At 45.9% G+C, this 21,454-nt stretch overlaps 1 protein-coding gene across 1 annotated transcript in view; it reads left to right on the top strand.

Moving 5' to 3' along the window:
* Positions 1–21,454, top strand: part of LOC8043140 (cyclic AMP-dependent transcription factor ATF-3) — a 78,616-nt gene that overhangs the window by 19,011 nt on the left and 38,151 nt on the right. Inside the window, exon 3 of the mRNA XM_040217943.3 lies at positions 17,894–18,133. Coding sequence (XP_040073877.1) covers positions 17,894–18,133 — 240 coding nt within the window. The remainder of the gene's footprint in view (positions 1–17,893; positions 18,134–21,454) is intronic.

Genomic DNA, 21,454 nt, shown 5'->3' with positions numbered 1-21,454 from the left:
TAACATGTTCTACGTGTTCGTTCAAACACATGCATTGGTTAAAGAACAGTCCTTGTATTTTTAACGTCGAAACAACTTGTATGGTAGATGTACTATCGGGAAAAAATGAAATGCGAACAGAAGAGCGCGTGGCTCGCGGTACAGACTGCGCCGCCTGGAAGTGAGCCTAGGGGCGCTTGCTTGCTCGCCGCACGCGCCGAGCAAGCAAAGTTAGTGGTGACAACTTTCAGCGCACTAAGAGGCGCAAATCCGAAGCTTGGGAAGCGCCGAGTGAAGGGCGTATACACATCGGAGTAGGCCACGCACCCTCGCCCCTACACTCTAAAACCGGTCTCTCATAAAAAACGCTGTCCCTCTGATTTTAGAGGGGACAACAATGCTTTCAGGGGGACAGCTCTTTTTAAGAGGGAAATTGAAAAATAAAATAGCAACATCTAGAGGGACACCAACGTATTAAGAGAGACCAAGGAAACCGTTTCGTTAGTCCCTCTGAACAGGAAAGACCGACAGAAAGATTCACGCGTCTCCCTTCACATTAAGAGGGGACTGGTCCCTCTTAACTGGACCAATGTAGTTCGGTCAGGAGGAGAGGGGCAGGCGCACTAATCCACGGCAAAGAGTTCGGACGGTGCTAAGGCTTCGCGCCAACTCACGGAGAGCTGGAAACGGTCGTTGCCAGAGGGTCGCAAGCGTCATGCTGCTCGTTTGACTTCCTTCGGGTGAGTAATCCTGTCATATTGACGCTTTTGTTTTGGGTGCATTGCGGGTGGGAATAACGAGCCATCAATATTTTCACGCTGGCTGTGAGATGTACGAGCTTTGCATGTAGAGTGAGAGTGTTCAGCTGTAGTCCGCGGACGCGGTCGCTTCCTGGATCTGCTCGTTCAGCTACGACGAAGCGTCGATAATCGTTTGCCCTGCCGTGAGCCGCAGGGCTGTCTTTCGCACAAAACACTTTTAGCGGGTTAGGGTGCCCCAATGTGTACGCGTCTGTCTTAGGCTGGTGATATCAGACCATTTTCTGCCCGACGCTTTTGTCTACTTTTTAATTTCGGACGCGCGTTCGTTCTTCTCCCAGCTCGAGCTGCTAGCTTTGGCACTGCTACGCCGGCATTTCATTACCGGCAATTTCCTTTTACTTTATCCGTGAGCGTACACTGTCGGCATCGACTAATACAAAGGATGGCATCACCCTCCCTAAGGCAAAGCCAGCATAAAGGCACCCTAGCTGGGGCAGTCAGTGTTTGTAAGCTTGGCTCGCCGATTTGTTTCTCGGTGTGCACTCTAAATGCTTGAGGTTGACCGCCCGAGAGCGTTGATTGACGGAAACAATGTTGGCGATTTTGCGTTTGTTTGCCTTCAGAGTTCATTACAGCAATTTACACTGCAACGTTATGTTGTAGACATCGTTAGCGTTACAGTGATTATGAACTTCTTTCTCAAGTGGGAGGCGAGCAAAAACCCATAATGTGTGTGTGTGTATGTGAAAAAGGGGGGGGGGGGGGGGGGGGGTGGACAAGCTTCTAATTCAAACCCCACAAAAAAAAAAAAAAAGGTTTTTTTTTTTTTTTTTGCGCGTTGCGTCGGCGTCGCGGCGTCTGCGGAAAGGGGAAGGGTGCCGCGATGTCTCTGGAGTACATTTTTTTTTAATATTTTCTTGCCGTACTTTTTTGTTTGTTATATTTTGCCGGTAGCGCCAGCAAAGCTACCGGCTTTTTTTTTTTCTTTTTTTTTTTTTCCGGCGCCGATTATGTTTTTGTTTTTGGAGATTTTATTTATGATGTTTATTATGCTCTTTGTTTTCTGTAGCTGGTTGAATATCTTTTTTTTCTGTGTGTACCACACAGAAAAATATATAAACAGAAGTTTGCTTTTTCTTCTTCTTTTTTTTTTTTTTTTTTTCTTAGTCGCTTCAGCTCTATTTTGAGTATGGGCGTTAAATGACTGACCGTTAAAAATATTGTTTTCAGAGTGAGGCAATGGCAACAAACGTCGACATGAAGGGAATCAGACGGGGGTTCTGCTCGGATTTCTCGTGTACAGAGCTCTACCGGGACCCTCTGCACGGTGGAACGCACCACCCTGCGTGATGAGTCTACTGCGGCCACTCGCACACGGCCCACAATGAACTCGGTAATTATAAACTTTTTGTATTCTGGTATGTAGGTAGGCTCTATTTACGTTCTGTTGGCATATGCGTTGCTTCTGAAAAAAAGAATAAATGATTGACTTGCGCCGAAATGTCAACAGAAATATATTTTTTTTTTATTTGATTACGTTGCTTTTTAAAACATGCATTAGATCTCTTCTGCAGCTTCGAGCCGCAAATGCAATCCCTGCTTTCCAAAGCACATGGGACTTCTAATGTTCATCTAGTTCTAAATGCGTTTTCGTTTTGTCTTGGCAATACAAAAACGATTCGCGTAAATTACTTAAAACAGCAGTCTATTCTCGTACCAAATATCAATAGTAGCAGAAGTTACGTCATAAGCTAATGTCACTCGCTATTTCATCGTATACAGATTGGGCTCCGAATCTTTGAACTGTTTGCACTTTAATTTCGCATTTGTTTCCTACCGCCTGCCTGAAAACAGGTGAAAGCGCTTCATTACCTTCATTCTAATTCCAACTCTCTGTATATAAAGGAAAACAATATGGTCTTTCATTCAACTAAAGGTGGATGCACAGCTTCGGTTCCATAACACGATCGTCACCATGCTGGGAAACCTGGAGGAGTTAAAAGGGGCCTTCTGCGGAGACAACCCAACAACATTCTTGAACATTAAGACCATCCTCCGGTCTCGATTGGCCAGAAGTCCTCTCATCGCCTATGGTATGTGAAAAAGCGAATGCAAAAATAAAAATGTAAGTTTGACGCTGACGCTTTTTTTTTTTTTTAACAATTGCTGTTTGCAGGACGATTTTATCCCTGACGAAAAAGTTCCAGGACCCAAGACTTTCTTCGGTTCGGAGAAACGGATCGTTTCTGGGAACTGGTCAGTGAAACTCTCCGCTAGCACGACTATGGAGGCCCCCTCCATAGTCATGTGCTTATGGGTGTATTACATAACGGGACTCTCCTACTTTGTGGCATGTGGACAAACCCTTGGACTCCTCTAAATTCTGCTCGTTGAAAATAAAGTCTTTCGATTCAGTTTATGTCGGAGAAGCTCAGAAAATTGCTTATGGCCGTTCGAAAACAACAGGAATTCCGAGCTTCTGCTGATGACAAGAGACGCCGAATAATTCGTTTTTAATGCTATGAAGTAGGTAACTACGCTCCAAAAAAAAGCACAGGAATCTACTTTCCCGAACAGCACTTGGAAAGTCAATCACCGTAACTCACGAAAGCAGCTCAGCGAATCACGATGCCGAAACATCAGATTAGACAAAAAAACCCAGTCTGAGTTGTGACATTAAGCAAAAGCAAAACGTCACGCTTGTTGTGGTAAGTGTCGCAACTCATTTTTTTGGTATAATCATATCTTTCGGCATCTGCATTCGCTGAGCTGCCTCCGAGAGTTATGGTGATTGTCTTTCCAAGTGTTGTGCGGGAAAGTAGACGCACGGGCTTTTTTTAGAATGTACTTATTTTTTGTGTTATCCGCTAAAAAAAGATTTTTTTTTTCAGCACGATTGTATTGTTATTGTTTATGATAGGCAAAAGGAGTCACTTTGCAGCACGAACTATTTTGTGTGATTGTTTCCAAGACACGCCAATTTCTGGCGTCGTTCTAACGTCTTTTTTATCCGTAAAAGCTGCCAGAACATTGTTATAAAATTACTATTTCGATAAAGACATTTCAAAATATTTTCTTGTGTCATGGCAAATAAAACACGTGTTTACTCTTAAAGATTGTTACTGTTTTATTTAACACATTGATTCCACTTATCAAACATAATATACAGATCAAATTTCAATTCTGTTACGCAGCACAGAATAACTTTGGTTAAACAATATCAGCGAAAGTGCGAGAACTGCATCACTGCAGTGCAGCATGTCAGCTGACAGTCCAAACACGAAGGAGCAGAAATTCTACGATACAATAAAAGAGATAACCTAAAGTCGGGGTCACGCTGCTTATACACCATACAAAATACATTCTGCAGACATGTTCCGGAACGAGTCACCGCGACATCCGTGCTTTGTATGCCACGTGACAAAGCAACCTCTTGATTCGGTTGCCTCGTGGCGTACGAGGCTTGGATGTCGCGGCGACTCGTTCCGGAACATGTCTGCAGAATGTATTTTGTATGATGTATAAGCAGCGTGACCCCGACTTAAAGGGGACTATACCCCTGCATTCTAAGCGGGCCACCGTCCCTCCGAATTTAAGGGGGAAAATATCTAAAAAATGTTCCTCTTACCAAGAGACTCTGACCTCAAATTTAAGGGAGACGCCGTATCGCCTACTTTAAGAGGGCTGGTGTCTCACTTAATTAAGAGGGAGAATCTCCATGTAATATTAAGAGGTCTGTCGCCCCCCTTAAAGTTAAGTGGGAAAAAATCGAAGAAATGTCCCTCTTACTAAGTGGGACAGGGCTTAGAGTGTAGGTTCACTTCCAGGCGGCGCAGCCTGTACCGCGAGCCACGCGCTCCACTGTTCGCATTTCATTTTTCCCCGACAGTACCTAACTTAAGTGGTATACCCATTTGATACAGATAACTTTTAGGGCGAAATAGAACGGCCTTTGTTCTATTGCTATTGATTTTTAACGAATTTACCAGCGCCCACGAACTAAGCACATTGAGGGAACTATTCACTTCAGACGAAATAATATTTATGTCTGTTCCTCGAAAAAATATGCTCGTATCGTCCGCATACGCTATTATCTGGACATTATGTGAAATATTTATGATGTCGTTCATATATACGTTGAATTAAATAGGTCCCAACACACTTCCTTGTGGTACACCTGCTTGTATTTTTAGATAAGAGAAGTGGTCATTGATATGAATGCTCCGAAAACAAAAGCTCAAATAACTTCTTATTAATGCCGCCGCATTTCTACGAATGCCATAACTGTAAAGTTTATGCTCATTATTGTGTCATAATTTAACCGATCGATGGCTTTCGAAAAGTCGATAAAAACGCCCACCGTTAGGATTTTAGTTTAAAAATTTTTCAGAATTATTTCTTTCATGTTCAACAGCGCAAGTTCAGTCGATCGCCCTTTTCTGAATCGAAATTGAGAATCTGTAAGAACTGTAAATGTTTCGCAAAGCTGGTTCAATCGAAAATGTATCCGTTTTTCTAAACCCTTGGAAAATATCGGAAGTACAGAAACAGGTCTATAATTTGATAAATCATTTTTATCTCCAGATTTATAAAGTATCGACACTTTTGCTATTTGCATTTTTTTAGAAAAAATACCCTGTGATAACGATAGATTAAACAAATGAGTTAAAATAGGTGCAATTTGTGAAATCACATATTTAACGGGTTTTATTTGGATGCCATCAATATTGCAACTTTTACTATAGTTAAAGTTACAAACACAGAGCTGACCTCATGAACATCCCTAGAATTAAAAAGATACTTTCATTTATAAATCTCGATACATATAACAGTCCTTCATTCACTCTACTGTGGTCATTATTGACTAAGTTAATAAAATAATCATTAAATTTGTTGGCTAGTTCAACACCTCTCAGTTTTTTTCAGTTTATTTTTAATGTTTCAGTTCTAGAAGAGGCTGACGTTTTTCTTAAAATCGAGTTGAGTTTCTTCCATATACTGGCACTGGTACTTAAGTTGCTGGACATGTTAAAGTAAACGGTAGATTTAACTCGCCTAGATAAGTTTGTTACCTCATTATGGCATTTCTCAAAAATTTTCTGTATTTCTGAATTTTTTGTGCAAACACATTGCTTAAAAAGTCTATTTCTCTTGTTTATTATTTTTTTTTAAGTTTCGGCCGTCACCAGGGTTTGCGAGAGCCTTTTGGGGCCCGGTGTGTCGTATATTTAAAGTTGTTATTGTAAATGGTAGTGAATATCACGATAAAGCGGTCATGTGCCTCATCAACAGGGTCCGTAGAGAATACCGGATCCCAGTCCGCATGTTCACTTTGATGGTTATATCTTTCTAAGGCGGTAAATGACATGTCTTGGAATATAAATGAAGCCGCATCATTTGTGCTTACGTTGGGCAAATTCCGGTGTACAAAAATATGTATGGGTAGATGACCACTGGTTGAACAGCCCACAACCCCACTTTGTAACAGTGAGGCATCAATGTTTGTAAGAAACAAATCTATAAGTGTGCTAGAGTTTGAAGTCACACGAGTAGTGAAATTGATGGTATTAGCAAATCCAAAGCCCTCAATCAACACACTAAACTCTCTTTTTTTTTTTAATCACTTAACATATCAGTGTTGAAATCTCCTCCCAAAATTATTCTCAGGCCGTTGTCTGCTACGAAACAAAATAGGGATTCAATAAATGTAGTAAACTGAGCAATATAACCGCCTGGTGGGCGGTAAAGAACTGAAAACAAAAAGTCGCTGTTTTAAAGTCAATATCTCATAGTCTTCATTAATCAAAGAAAACTGTTCTATGAGTTTGCACTGGATACTATTTTTTGCTTGGATACACACACCGCCACCACGTCGAGCAGAGCGATTTAAATACGTTTTGTAGCTCTCCAAGTGTATAACGTCACCTTCTTCATAATACCATGTTTCCGTAAACATTTGAATGTCAAAAGTAAACTAAAAGTTGTTTAGTAAAATACTAAGTTCATCCTCTTTATTACGTGCAAATTGTACGTTAAGATGAAATAATCTATATAGGTCATGCTTAGTTGTGTTGAATATTTTCGTAACATGTTCTGGTAGCAAGTAATTTTCGTCAGTCATTTTAACACAAACTCAATTACGAGACACGATTCAACACTTATTTAATCTCTTCAAGGTCGTCCGCGTTCGTGATTTCCAGTAAAGGGGCGTTGGCCGGTTTCCTGGCAAAGATCCTGCCGTTCCGGACCCACACTAACTTCCATTTATGTTTAAGTTTTTTTGCCACTGACATCCCAAGCAGTCGTTTCAAGGTTCGTTTATGTAGATTGGTGCGGTACTAGTGGACCCGAGATCTTTGTTTGTTCTACGCTTCTTTTTTGCAGCTTCCAGAACAGCGCCTCGTCGCGTCCGGCATCGGAATTGAATGATGATGTTGCTTTCCTTATTTCGTGTCGGCACGCGGTGACAAACTTCTATCTCATTCACTGCTATCGGCTACCCGATAAGGTCGCCGATCTTCTGTACAGTATCTGTCACATTTTCATTTTCTCGTTTCGGAATTTCTAGGTTTGCGTTCCTCGAGTACTGTTCACAGTGAACGAGACGTGCTTCTGTTTCTTTGATCGCCTGCAGCAGCGCTTCATGCGATTGATGCAGACTCGCATTTACCCGCTTAACCTCTGTGTTCTCTTTTGAGAGCGCCTCAAACTCTTTTTTAATATCCTCGAATGCCTTGTTTATGAAATCTATTTCTTTTTCACTTCCCTCACATCAGTTCTTAGTTCGCGAATCTCCGGTCTAAGCTCCCCTTCGAACGATTTCTTGAACTTCTTAAAATCATGTTTCAAGTCTTCCTTCAAATTTATTGCACACTTGAGCAATGTTCTTGGCCACGTTCACAACCCGAAAGACGCTTTGTAGCAGCTACCGCTATTCCACTAAACAATATTGTAAATGTTTTTGTACAAACCTGTAAGGGTTTGCGTGAGATTATGACCGTGCCGTGCCGCCGCCACTGCCACTGCCAAGTGCCCTGCCGTTGCTTCGTTGTCCTTTTTATAAGTGAGCAGCGGTTGTGACGTATGAGGCGCTGGCCAATCTGCGCCGATGTCCTGTAGCATAACGCTGGACGTCCCGCAGGCGTGAGCCGCTGTTCCCCGCGTGGCGTGTCCTCTTCGCGTGACGTGCCTTCTTTGTCTGCTGAACTTCGCTGGCTGTGGCGACAATGCAGCACTGGGTGTCTGGCCAGCGCGGATCACCTGTAAGGGTTTGCGTGCAATTAGGACCATGCTGTGCCGCCGCTACACTCTAAGCCCGGTCCCACTTAGTAAGAGGGACATTTCTTCGATTTTTTCCCACTTAACTTTAAGGGGGGCGACAGACCTCTTAATATTACATAGAGATGCTCCCTCTTAATTAAGTGAGACACCACCCCTCTTAAAGTAAGCGAGGCGGCGTCTCCCTTAAATTTGAGGTCAGAGTCCCTTAATTAAGAGGGACAGTTTTTAGATATTTTCTTCTTTAAATTCGGAGGGACGGTGGCCCGCTTAAAATGCAGGGGTATAGTCCCCCTTAAGTCGGGGTCACGCTGCTTATACTTCATACAAAATACATTCTGCAGACATGTTCCGAAACGAGTCGCCTCGACATCCGCGCTTCGTACGCCACGAGGTAACCAAATCAAGAGGTTACTTTGTCACGTGGCATATAAAGCACGGATGTCGCGGTGACTCGCATTGGAACATGTCTGCAGAATGTATTTTGTATGATGTATAAGCAGCGTGACCCCGGCTTTAAGTTACCTCTGTTATTGTATTGTACAATTTCTGCTCCTTCGTGTTTTGTGTGTAAGCTGACATGCTGCACTGCACTTCTCGCACTTTCGCTGATATTGTTTAACCAAAGTTATTCTGTGCTGCGTAGCAGAATTGAAATTTGATCTGTATATCTTGTTTGATAAACGGAATCAATGTGTTAAAGAAAACAGTAACAATCTTTAAGAGTAAACGCTGTTTTATTGGCCATGACACAAGAAAATATTTTGATATGTCTTTATCAAAATAATAATTCTATAACGTTGTTCTGGTAGCTTTTACGAATAAAAAAGACTTAGAACGACGCCAGAAATCGGCGTTTCTTGGAAACTATCACACAAAAACTTTCGTGCTGCAGAGTGACTCATTTTGCCTATCATAAACAATAACAATACAATCGTGCTGGAAAAAAAAAAGTTTTTTTAGCGGATAACACAAAAAGAAAAGTACATTCTAAAAAAAAGCCCGTGCGTCTACTTTCCCGCACAACACTTGGAAAGACAATCGCCATAACTCTCGGAGGCAGCTCAGCGAATGTAGATGCCGAAACATATGATTATACCAAAAAAATGAGTTGCGATATTAAGCACAACAAGCGTGATGTTTTGCATTGGTTAATGTCACAACTCGGACTGGCTTTTTTGGTCTAATCTTATGTTTCGGCATCGTGATTCGCTGAGCTGCTTCCGTGAGTTACGGTGATTGACTTTCCAAGTGCTGGCTCGGGAAAGTAGATTCCTGTGCTTTTTTTAGAGCGTAGTTGCCTACTTCATAGCATTAAAAACTAATTATTCGGCGTCTCTTGCCATCAGCAGAGGCTCAGAATTTTTGTTGTTTTTGAACGGCCATAAGCGATTTTATGAGCTTCTCCGACATAAACTGAATCGAAACACTTTATTTTCAACGAGCAGACCCTAGAGGAGTCCAAGAGTTTGTCCACATGCCACAGGGTAGGAGAGTCCCGTTATGTAATACACCCATAAGCACATGACTAGTGCCCCCTCCATAGTCGTGCTAGCGGTGAGTTTCACTGACCAGTTCCCAGAAACGATCCCTTTCTCCGAACCGAAGAAAGTCTTGGGTCTTGGAACTTTTTCGTCTGGGGTAAAATCGTCCTGCAAGCAGCAATTGTTAAAAAAAAAAAAAAATTGCGTCAGCGTCAAACTTAGATTTTTATTTTTGCATTCGCTTTTTCACATACCATAGGTGATGAAAGAACTTCTGGGCAATCGAGACCGGAGGATGGTCTTAATGTTCAAGAATGCTGTTGGGTTGTCTCCGCAGAAGGCCCCTTTTACCTCCTCCAGGTTTCCCAGCATGGTGACGATCGTGTTATGGAACCGAAGTTGTGCATCCACCTTTAGCTGAATGAAAGACCATATTGTTTTCCTTTAGATACAGAGAGTGGGAATTAGAATAAAGGTAATGAAGCGCTTTCACCTGTTATCAAGCAGGCGCTAGGAAACAAATGCGAAAATAAAGTGCAAACAGTTCAAAGATTCGGAACCCAATCTGTATACGATGAAATAGCGAGTGACATTAGCTTATGACGTAACTTTTGCTACTATTAATTTTTGGTGCGAGAATAGACTGCAGTTTTAATTAATTTACGAGAATCAATCGCTTCTGTATTACCTAGACAAAACGAAAACGCATTTAGTAGTAGATGAACTTTAGAAGCCCCATGTGCTTTGGAAAGCATGGATTGCATTTGCGGCTCGAAGCTGCAGAAGTGATCTAGTGCATGTTTTAGAAAGCAACATAATCAAATAAAAAAATTACATTTCTGTAAATACTTCGCCGCAAGCCATTCATTTCTTTTTTTTTTTTTTCAGAAGCAGTGCATATGCCAACAGAACGTAAATAGAGCCTACCTACATACCAGAATACAAAAAGTTAATAATTACCGAGTTCGTTGTGAACCGTGTGCGGGTGGCCGCAGTAGGCTCACCACTCAGGGTGGTGCGTTCCACCGTGCAGAGGGTCCCGGTAGAGCTCTTTAAACGAGCAATCCGAGCGGAACCCCCGCCTGATTCCCTTCATGTCAACGTTCGTTGCCATTGCCTCACTCTGAAAACAAGATTGTTAATAACGGTCAGTCATTTAACGCCCATAGTCAACCTAGCCCTAAAGCGCATAAAGGAAAAAAAAGCAAACTTCTGTTTATCGTAAACCGGAGACACGGAAAAATAAAAAAACGGACAAAACAACAACAAGTCTCAAACACAGCTTCTAGTTTATTTGAACACCTCCGCTCTTATATATACACAACAACCCTCCTCTCCAAAGGTCGACACACCTCCTCTCCACTCCATCAACGACATCTCAAACTGAACCAATGACACATGCTACCTCCCTTCCTTTGATACCAACCAAAAACTGACCAGAAAAGAGTCAAGGTACAGGCTAGCTGGTGGAAGTCAACCATTTCGTCGTTTACCCTGAGACTGGGGGTTTTTTCGAAGAGCAGAAGTAGCAGAAAAAACAGACAGGTCTCAAGTAGCTGAGTTTGAGACCTGTCTGTTTTTTCTGCTACTTCTGCTCTTCGAAAAACCCCCCAGTCTCAGGGTAAACGACGAAATGGTCAAAAACTGACCCCTTTCCAATCCAAGAAACAGGCACTCGAACCCTGCTAACAATGAAAACACCCCCCCCCCCCCCCCCCCACAAAAAAAAAAAAGAGAGTTTTTTTTTTTTCAAACCCTGCTAACAATGAAAACACCCCCCCCCCCCCCCACAAAAAAAAAAAAGAGATAGGTTGTTTTTTTTTGTGGGGGGGGGGGGGGGGTGTTTTCATTGTTAGCAGGGTTTGAGTGCGTGTTTCTTGGATTGGAAAGGGGTCAGTTTTTGGTTGGTATGAAAGGAAGGGAGGTAGCATGTGTCATTGGTTCAGTTTGAGATGTCGTTGATGGAGTGGAGAGGAGGTGTGTCGACCTTTGGAGAGGAGGGTTGTTGTGTATATATAAGAGCGGAGGTGTTCAAAGAAACTAGAAGCTGTGTTTGAGACTTGTTGTTTTGTCCGTTTTTTTATTTTTCCGTGTCTCCGGTTTACGATGGAAGTTCTTCACCAGCTCGCCTGTGCTTTTACCCTTTCTTCGTCAAACTTCTGTTTATATATTTTTCGCGGATGTACGACACAGAAAAAAAAATATTCAGCCAGCTACAGAAAACAAAGAGCATAATAAACATCATAAATAAAATCTCCAAAAACAAAAACATGGTCGGCGCCAAAAAAAAAAAAAAAAAAAAAGCCGGTAGCTGTGCCGGCACGACCGTCAAAATATAACGAACAAAACAGTACGCCAAAGAAATACAAAAAAAAAAAAAAGCACTCCCTGGCCACCGCTACACCCTTCCCCCCTTTCCGCAGACGCCGCGACGCCGACGCAACGCGAACACGCGAAGAAAAAAAAAACCTTTATTTCTTCTTTTTGTTTTGTGCTCGTCCAATCCCCCTGCCCCTTTCACAAACATACACACACATTATGGGTTTTTGCTCGCCGCCCACTTGAGAAAAAAATGTTCACAATCACTGCAACGCTAACGATGTCTACAACATAACGTTGCAGTGTAAATGGCTGTAATGAATTGTGAAGGCCAACAAACGCAAAATCGCCAACATTGTTTCTGTCAATCAACGCTCTCGGGCGGTCAACCTCAAGCATTTAGAGTGCACACCGAGAAAGAAATCGGCGAGCCAAGCTTACAAACACTGACTGCCCCAGCTAGGGTGCCTTTATGTTGGCTTTGCCTTAGGGAGGGTGATGCCATCCTTTGTAGTACCCGATGCCGACAGTGTACGCTCACGGATAAAATACCAGGAAATTGCCGGTAATAAAATGCCGGCGTAGCACTGCCAAAGGTAGCAGCTCGAGCTGGGAGAAGAACGATCGCGCGTTCGAAATTAAAAAGTAGACAAAAGCGTCGGACAGAAAATGGTCTGATATCACCAGCTTAAGACAGACGCGTACACATTAGGACACCCTAACCCGCTAAAAGTGTTTTGTGCGAAAAACAGCCCTGCGGCTCACGGCAGGGCAAACGATTAGCGACGCTTTGTCCTAGCTGAACGAGCAGATCCAGGAAGCGACCGCGTCCGCGGAATACAGCTGAACACTCTCACTCTATATGCAAAGCTCGTGCATCTCACAGCCAGCGTGAAAATATTGATGGCTCGTTATTCCCACCCGCAATGCACCCAAAAAAAAAAGCGCCAATATGACAGGATTACTCACCCGAAGGAAGTCAAACGAGCAGCATGACGCTTGCGACTCTCCGGCAACGACCGTTTCCAGCTCTCCGTGAATTGGCGCCAAGCCTTAGCACCGTCCGAACTCTTTGCCGTGGATTAGTGCGCCTGCCCGCCTCCTCCTGACCGAACTACATTGGTCCAGTTAAGAGGGACCAGTCCCCTCTTAATATGAAGGGCACGCGTGAATCTTTTTGTCTGTCTTTCCTGTTCAGAGGGACTAACGAAACGGTTTCCTTGGTCTCTCTTAATATGTTGGTGTCCCTCTAGATGTTAATATTTTATTTTTCAATTTCCCTCTTAAAAAGAGCTGTCCCCCTGAAAGCATTGTTGTCCCCTCTAAAATCAGAGGGACAGCGTTTTTTATGAGAGACCGGTTTTAGAGTGTACTGCCAAGTCCATAAAGAAAATATACTTTTTTGTAAACAAGACACAACGATAGCATGCTAACGCACTTGTCTCTAGCCTTCCTGATAAACAAAGAAACGCTTCTATTATTTATGGTCTGCTTGAGTTCCAATAGAACGACAAACACAAACAAACGACAGCGACAAGCCTCAATCCATAGCTTCCTCCATACTCACAAAGCCTGGCAGTTCGATGACGGAGCCAAAGAGTGCCCGGTCCCAGATCTGGAGCGCGAGGACCTGGTAGCACAAAGCATTTTTTGGGAAGCCTGTAGTCAACGCACAGCTTTTGCAGCGGCGAGGACCCGAAACATGGTTTTCAAACCCGACGAGGAAAGAAGCGGTAGCCCAAGGAACGCAAGAAGCACGAGCGAACATTCCATGGCTCGGGACAAGTGTGTTTCGGCGTCTCGCTGCAGCGGGACGCCCGTTACATGCCTCTTGTCTGCCGCTCTACCTTTGCACTTTAGGCGGTCGCGTCTCGTCGCGATCTACCAGGCTTTGTCAGTACAGAGGAGGTTATGCTCAAACGCATGCAGCATGCTCGCGATAGTACCATTGGCAGGCGTTTAGCCGTTCGGTGCTCGTGAAGTATGCACGAGTGATTGGAAGCCTGCCAGAGATACCCTCGCGCGCATGATGCTCGTGTTTGAGCGCAGCCTCCTTTACTCTACGAAGCCTCTCATATCGCGAAAGACCCTGACTTCATGATTGTCGCCGTCCTTTGTTTCTGTTACTCGCTCTAGTGGAACTCGGGCATTTCTGTCTTGTCTCTTCAAGACCTTCGTAATTTTCAAGAGCTGCTCACGCCCACAACGTTTACAGTGTTCAGCGAGAGAGGCTCGAGGTACACTTAAGCACTTCTTATGAGTTGTGAATGCGAAAGCATGCACGTCATTCTTCCGCTCCCTTATTTCGTCTGCAGCGTATTTGCGTCGAAGGCAGAGCGCGCCCTCTCCTCGCAGCCCTGACTTTGGACGTTTCGCGTACCTTCGCGCTGACTAGAGTTCCTGTATAGGCTCCCTACGGGAGCCAGAGTTGCGCATTTGTCCGCCACGCCGCTATTCGCCGAGATCCATCACGTGAGGAGCAAAGCATCCGGTGGCGTGCAAGAAAGCCACCTTTACGGTCGCTCCGCCGACGTTTCTCTTGCCCCGGCGTATGTTTCCCTGCTTTCCGCCTCCTTTTCCTCCTCTCCTGTTTTCCATGCGCGGCGGCGCGCGCGGCGCCGCTATTCGCCAAATTTAGTCACGTGAGGAGAAAAGCATCCAGCTCGTGCGGGAAAGCCGGCGCTACGGCCACGCGCCGAGGCTGAATGCGCAACTCTGCTACCGTAGGTAGCATATACAGGAACTCTAGCGCTGACTAGAGTTCCTGTATAGGCTCCCTACGGGAGCCAGAGTTGCGCATTTGTTTTCCCCGCGCCGCCACGCCGCTATTCGCCGAGATCCATCACGTGAGGAGCAAAGCATCCGTTGGCGTGCAAGAAAGCCACCTTTACGGTCGCTCCGCCGACGTTTCTCTTGCCCCGGCGTATGTTTCCCTGCTTTCCGCCTCCTTTTCCTCCTCTCCTGTTTTCCATGCGCGGCGGTGCGCGCGGCGCCGCTATTCGCCAAATTTCATCACGTGAGGAGCAAAGCATCCAGCTCGTGCGGGAAAGCCGGCGCTACGGCCACGCGCCGAGGCTGAATGCGCAACTCTGCTACCGTAGGTAGCTATACAGGAACTCTAGCGCTGACGGACACGCAGCGCCATGGGGTGGCGGTCGTTGAAATCGACACGCAGCGGTCAATGGGAGCCTCGTCGACGCGCGCCAGCCAATGGGACTGAAGCCGAAATTCCTCAGCTTTACTCCCCTCCTTTGTGATCGGGGAAACTAGGTGCCGTTTGGCTAGGCTTTTCGCGTGGTTTCATAGCTGGGAGCTGTCTTCACTAGAGTTCCTGTATAGCTACCTACGGTAGCAGAGTTGCGCATTCAGCCTCGGCGCGTGGCCGTAGCGCCGGCTTTCCCGCACGAGCTGGATGCTTCGCTCCTCACGTGACTAAATTTGGCGAATAGCGGCGCCGCGCGCGCCGCCGCGCATGGAAAACTGGAGAGGAGGAAAAGGAGGCGGAAAGCAGGGAAACCTACGCCGGGACAAGAGAAACGTCGGCGGAGCGACCGTAAAGGTGGCTTTCTTGCACGCCAACGGATGCTTTGCTCCTCACGTGATGGATCTCGGCGAATAGCGGCGTGGCGGCGCGGGGAAAACAAATGCGCAACTCTGGCTCCCGTAGGGAGCCTATACAGGAACTCTAGTCTTCACTTGGAGAAATGATTTAAGGTGCCGTTTGGCGCGGCTTCAAAGCTGATGACGTCGGCTCGCTTCATGGGACAGTCAATGCTTTCGCATTGACTGTCCCATGTTGACTGCCGCATGTTGCAATACACTTAGCTGGCAGTCAGAGCCAGTCCTGTAGATTGTGTGCATCTTTGTCTTTATTCGTTTGTGCTATCTTATTAATGTCAAGTAGAGGCATACACACGCGCTTTTGCTTCAGTGGTGACATCTGAGCCATTTTCCCGCCCAGTTGTTTTCTTTCTACGTCTTTTATGTGCGCGCAACCCGGTGTGACTCAGCTCAAGCGCGTAGCCTTGGGTAATGCTTGAAGCCTGATTCGCATAATGCAATTTTGCTCGCGAATTCGCAGCTGCGACGTCGGGCACCGCAGCTTCCTCGAGGCTTTTTTTTTTTTTTCGTTCGAGCAACGTCGCAATTGCGAAATCACAAGTAAACGTGGGCCAGGTGAATCAGGCTTTAGACGCTATTTTACCGCATATATAAGTCACGCACTGAGTGCCCCAGCGCGTCCCGCTCTGACCGAGTCTGTTCAAAAAAGAATGTCTTCATCCTCAGACACACAGATATGTAGGCGCTGCTCGAGCCTTCAGAATAATATGGTATAGAGTTCAAAATCATTACCTGTGTTTAATTTTTACTAATTTCGTTTTGGTCTGCTGTGTTTTAATCTTTCTAGTCTAACAATCCTCTTAGAGCGCCCGGTTAGAAAAATACCTATTTTTTCTTCTTTTTTCAACTCCAGACACTTCCTTCACCTTCTTCTTTAACGTTGTATATAAAACCGTCAGTTGTGAGTTAGCGCCTGTCCTGTCCACTTCTTCGTCTGTCCTCGTCCTAGCGCTATTTGTAACTTAATTATGTAGGCGCCCTAAAGGAACAAGCTTCCGTTCCTGTTTTGGAGGAACGTGCACAACCCTACCGAAAAAAAAAGTATAACTTTTGGCTAACTGGATTATAGAGCTGGAAATCTAACTGGATTTTTCGTTGGAAACATAAAATCCAGTTTGCAGACATAGGAAATGCTGCTGAATAAGTACGCTCACTGCAATAAACATTTTTGCCAAATTACTAGTGCACTAGGAGAATGCTGTACACGTAGACACACGCGCTCGCCTTGCCTGTGTGAATGTTTAAGCTCATGAAAGCGCCAAATACGACAAGGATCAAGAAGAGTAAAGAAAATACAAAGCGCATTTATATTTTTATACTATAAATCAACTAGCCTAATTCACCACTTTGCTACTGTATAAAAAAAGAACAACACGTCGTAAACAAGCACCATAAGCTTCTGACAAACGCACGTGCTAGGAGCCATGTTTTCTATTTAGCTTTACAAGAATTGGTACTACAGACGGCGGAACTAGCATCGAATATTGGCGGCACTCGCAGCATGACCCGTCTTCCTTAGGTAATTTGGCATGGTTTCAGGACGGAGAGATTTATTTGTGCAACGAAAGCCATAAATAGAAGAGAACGTGCAGGCAAGCAGGTGGACTTTGAACATCATGAAAATTAGAGGCGGAGGAACAAAAGGGGGCGGCAGACACGCACCAACCCGTCGTCCCCCTGTTTTTCTTTTTTTTTTTTTTTTCTTCTCGTGTTTTTAAGATGTTCAAATCCAAAAGCTCGTTTAAAAATAAAAAAATAAAAAAAAAACTTTGAGCGGTCAGAACATCGCTTGTTCTGCGCGACGTCATTGTATTGTATGTATGTTTGAACAGCTGGAAGTTAGTCTGCTTCAACGGGGGGCGACTTGTCTCTCAGCAGTAGATGAGCAATAGCCTGGGGTCTTTCACGTGCACCACGCAGTAGTGATACACGACAGCACGCCGGTACGATGCCCATCCAGATCGAAACGGGCAGGGGTGGGGATATCACCCGAAATACCTGGGTTCTGCAGTGTGAGCTTTTGCTTCACGCGCTTTTAGCTGCGGTGCTACACTCGGCCACCAACCTCCCGTTCTGCGCGACGTTAGCGTAGTTTCCACAGATCGCAAGCGTGTAGCTCGGTTTGGCGTCTCCTTCGCAGATCAGTTCGTGCAAATGAGAGCAAGACGTGCTCGCGCAGCACTTAGAAGGTACAGCATTGACAGTTCTATAATAGGGGGCCTCATGCGTTGGGTCCCCCAAGCTTCACCCAAAGCAAGGAGCCCCCTATTCTAAAACTTTCCAGTAGAGAATTTTACAATAGGGGGCCTCAGCACTTTGGTTCCCCGGAACAGCTAAGGGCTGACTGATCGGGGGGCCCGAAGCATCGGGGTTCTTCTCTGCTGCTGAGTGTCGCCAGATTACAGGCCGAGGCGCTTGCGAGAAGTGACTCACATCCCTTTGTCCTTCCAGCAGAGGCTCCGGCCACCACCGGTGCCGGCGGAACCGTGGCCGGCGCCGTCCGAGCCATGGCCCCCCGAAGCCCCGGCGAGTCCCCACGCGGACGCCTCCGGCTTCTGCATCCCCCCCGACCGGTCAGTGCTCATCAAGAACTGCCTCAAGCTCACCATCCGCCAGCGCAGGGAGGCCCTGGGCCTGGGGGACATCGCGCCAGACTTCAAGACCGCCGGCCCCGAGGAGGTAGGGGCATGGGTATGGCCTCACTTTCCACAACCGCTCTCCTTCAAGTTGAGATCTGCTGCCATGAAGCACAGTCGAGAAGTGGGACAGTGGGAATACGTTGGACGCGATAGAAATTTAAATCTGGGACTAAGAAAAAAAATTATAAGCCATTCTACTTTGTGAAGGTGGATGACCAGCGAAGCTGTTTAGCACACGACACAGACGCGACACAAAATGTTGAACAAAGGTACGAACTATCGCCGCCCAGAGGAGCCGGAGGAAACTAGACACGCGCGACGGGATCCCCACCCCGGGAGAGCGGAAGGAAGCTAGACACCCAAGCGCTTGAAATGACGACAAAGAGAGGGCGCGCGATTTTGTTTTAACGCACATAAAATATGCATGGAACCATAGCCATGAACAGCTTCGCTTTAAAAACGCGAGACAGGACCGGCTTGTTTTGTCCTGTTACTCCTGTACCGAGGAGTGGTCCGGCGATTTTTTGAGCTACCCCAACTAACTACATTTTCTGAATCCCCGGGCTTTACACTTTCTGGTATGCGTCTTTAGTATCGCGAAATTCAAGATCGTTATAGTCAAATCGGCAAATGAAAATTATGTAAAAACCAACATTGAAACATACTCGCGCTTTTCAGTACCGTAACGTCAGTGGCAGGCAGGCTTGCCAGTCGAGGAGGGAGTAAAAAATTCAATGTGCTGAGCTTTTGAGTCGTGCTGCTGCGCGGTGTGGGGAAGCGAGCTTCCAAGCATTCATTGGACATCATGAAAATGCTTGTCATCAGTTGGGAACAATACCCCCAGTACAAAGAGTGGACCCCTGCCTGCCGCTGGCGTCACTTTTTCATTGTTGCCAGTAGAGACTTTCAGTTTGAAAAACACGATGAGGTCAGAAAGTGCACATCAAATAACTTGGCGAAAAAATACTATTTTGCCCTTATATTTGGGTACTATTTTAGCTATCCGTGTGTATAGCAAATGTTCAGGCAAATCGGTGACCACGAATAAAACGTCGGTGTTCGAATACTTTTTGAAATGAAGCAATGTTTGGCATTTGTTGGGCACGAAGCGTGAAACTGAGTCCGAGTGTGCACTGAACGCCGAAGCAGCCCTGATATCCACTCAGACAACGTTATCAAACTATGGCGGACTCGAATAAATGGCGCTGCAGCTACCAGGCTAAAGTGACCAGGTGGCGTGCACCGTTGAACAGAGTCGCTTCCCGTATACTTGCAGGGTTGTTTAATTTTGATTACAGCAGTTCATTCCTACCTTGCGCATTGGTTTAGTACTTCTTCTTTTTAATCCCCTGGTGCCCTAACTCTTTTTAGTGTACCTGTGCCACTCTAAATGGCGAAATGTTCTTCCGGCTTTCTGTGGCGGTTTTATGTTATGATAATCAGGCACTGCGATTTTAGAAGTTAATCTCCCGAAAGCTTCCCAGTGGCAGCCGAGCCATCGCTTAGGCTTTGAAAAGTCTGTGGCCAAAATTTCCGCCGGGACTTTTCCAGGAGACTCATTTCCAAGCTCTCCCTACCATGTGTTTGGTACGTCTATTTCGTGTATTATATTCAATTACTCCGTGAATGTTCCATGACGTCAGGACTAAAACACTGCGGCAGCCGTCGCGTCTACCTGATTCGGCCTGCACTGTCGCAGGTTTGTATTCTGGTTTAGAGGCCGGAGCCCGAAGCTGTGAGAGCAGATAGGCCAAGTGTACGCTGCAGTAGTCACTGCACTACTCCGGCATGCACCGTGCCACCAACATAATACGGCCGACCAATATATACGCCCCCCCCCCCCCTGGCCCACCACCAACGTGACGCGATGGCACTTAGACGTACTGAATGAATAGCACAATTCGCCTGGTTACTGACGCGGCGCTCGTGTGTAGGATGCATAGATTTTGGGGGACTTCACTCGACCGTGCCGCCCACACCGTGCCTCCCCGTGAGCGGCCGTACGCGACCGGGCACCGGTCCTCCCTGCAAGCGGCAAGGCGGCGAGCGACAGAGCGCGCATCACCTTAAAGGGGTGGTGCAACGATTTCCGGACTTCGGCCAAAAATTTGTGGAAGTTGCCCTCCGACACTTCTGAAATAGAGAACGGAAACCCGTTTTCGCCTGCGTGTCCTAGTTGTTGCGTAAAAAAAAAACACAAATATTGGCATTTCGGGCACTCCTCAAGTCACTCCCAGCCTTCAGGGTCACACCTGGTCCCCCTCCTAGTGACGTCATTCGGAGTGCCTTATAGGTTCCCGAGTGCTATCTCGGAGGACGCTTCCTCTCCCTCTCTCTGCTGACATTAGCGAGCGTTATGCTGCAGCTTAGAGCCGAGCGAGGTCACGTAATCTTCTCGCCGTAGTTCCTTCGGCTACCACATGCGGCTGCAGGAAAAATCTTTACTTTTGCTTTGGGATTATGCAGCGGAATCTTGACATGTTTAATGAAGGAGATGTTTTCTCTATATTTCGGGACACGATAAACAACGTAAAAATGGCGAGACGCAAATTCTTTTAATCATAAAATCGTTGCACCCCGCCCCCCCCCCCCCCCCCCCCCCCCCCTTTAAGGCCTGCCTAAACAGGACACTTCAGAAATCGTGAGGTGACACGACTCCGATATAAATCATGCAACAATCCGCTTCCGTCCTTTTTTCCCCCCAAGGAACAGTTTGTTCTTTTTTTTTCTTTTTTGTTGTCAAAGTTCGCCCGTGTCCTCTAGGGGGCCTTGAGTATGCTCATCACGTGGGTCCGGAGAGTTCCTCACACGCTCGGTTGGCTGTCGGTCCATCGCACAAGGCCTCCGCTACTCTTCAGGTCCCAAAAACGAGAAGGGGAATGGCTGTGTTCGAAATCTTACTCAAGTAGATTCGAGTTATTCTGGCGGGTCGTGTCACGTGATAACACAGATAGAGCGACGCTGGAAGCGGGTAGGCTTTCGAGGGCAAAGGAACGAAACCCTTGCCCTAGAGCAGTAAGGGTCCGCGAAGGCATTTTAGGGGTCCGCGACGCCCCACCTCATCACTCAAGCCCTGCAATAAAAGATGCCTTTTACAGGTCGAGAAGAATTGTTTTATTTTTCGGGTGAGTCTTCTTGTGTGTATTTCATTAAAAGAGGTCTATTTCACACTAGCCCTTAGTTATATCCATTTATTAAATCATTCTTATATTTAGCCTATACCTTTCCTCTCCTCTCACCACGAACGGGGTCCTCCATCATCTCCGCCGATCCACAAGGGGTCCGCGAAACATCGATGGTTGAGAACCACTGTCCTAGAATAAGATCGAGTAATTGGAACAAGGCCAAGATACCAGGGTCCGGCAGAATAGAT

The sequence above is a fragment of the Ixodes scapularis genome, unplaced genomic scaffold, assembly GCF_016920785.2.
Source record: "Ixodes scapularis isolate PalLabHiFi unplaced genomic scaffold, ASM1692078v2 PGA_scaffold4__175_contigs__length_147842914, whole genome shotgun sequence".
NCBI classification, from domain to species: Eukaryota; Metazoa; Arthropoda; class Arachnida; order Ixodida; family Ixodidae; genus Ixodes; species Ixodes scapularis.
This window is presented reverse-complemented; position numbering and strand designations above follow the sequence as displayed.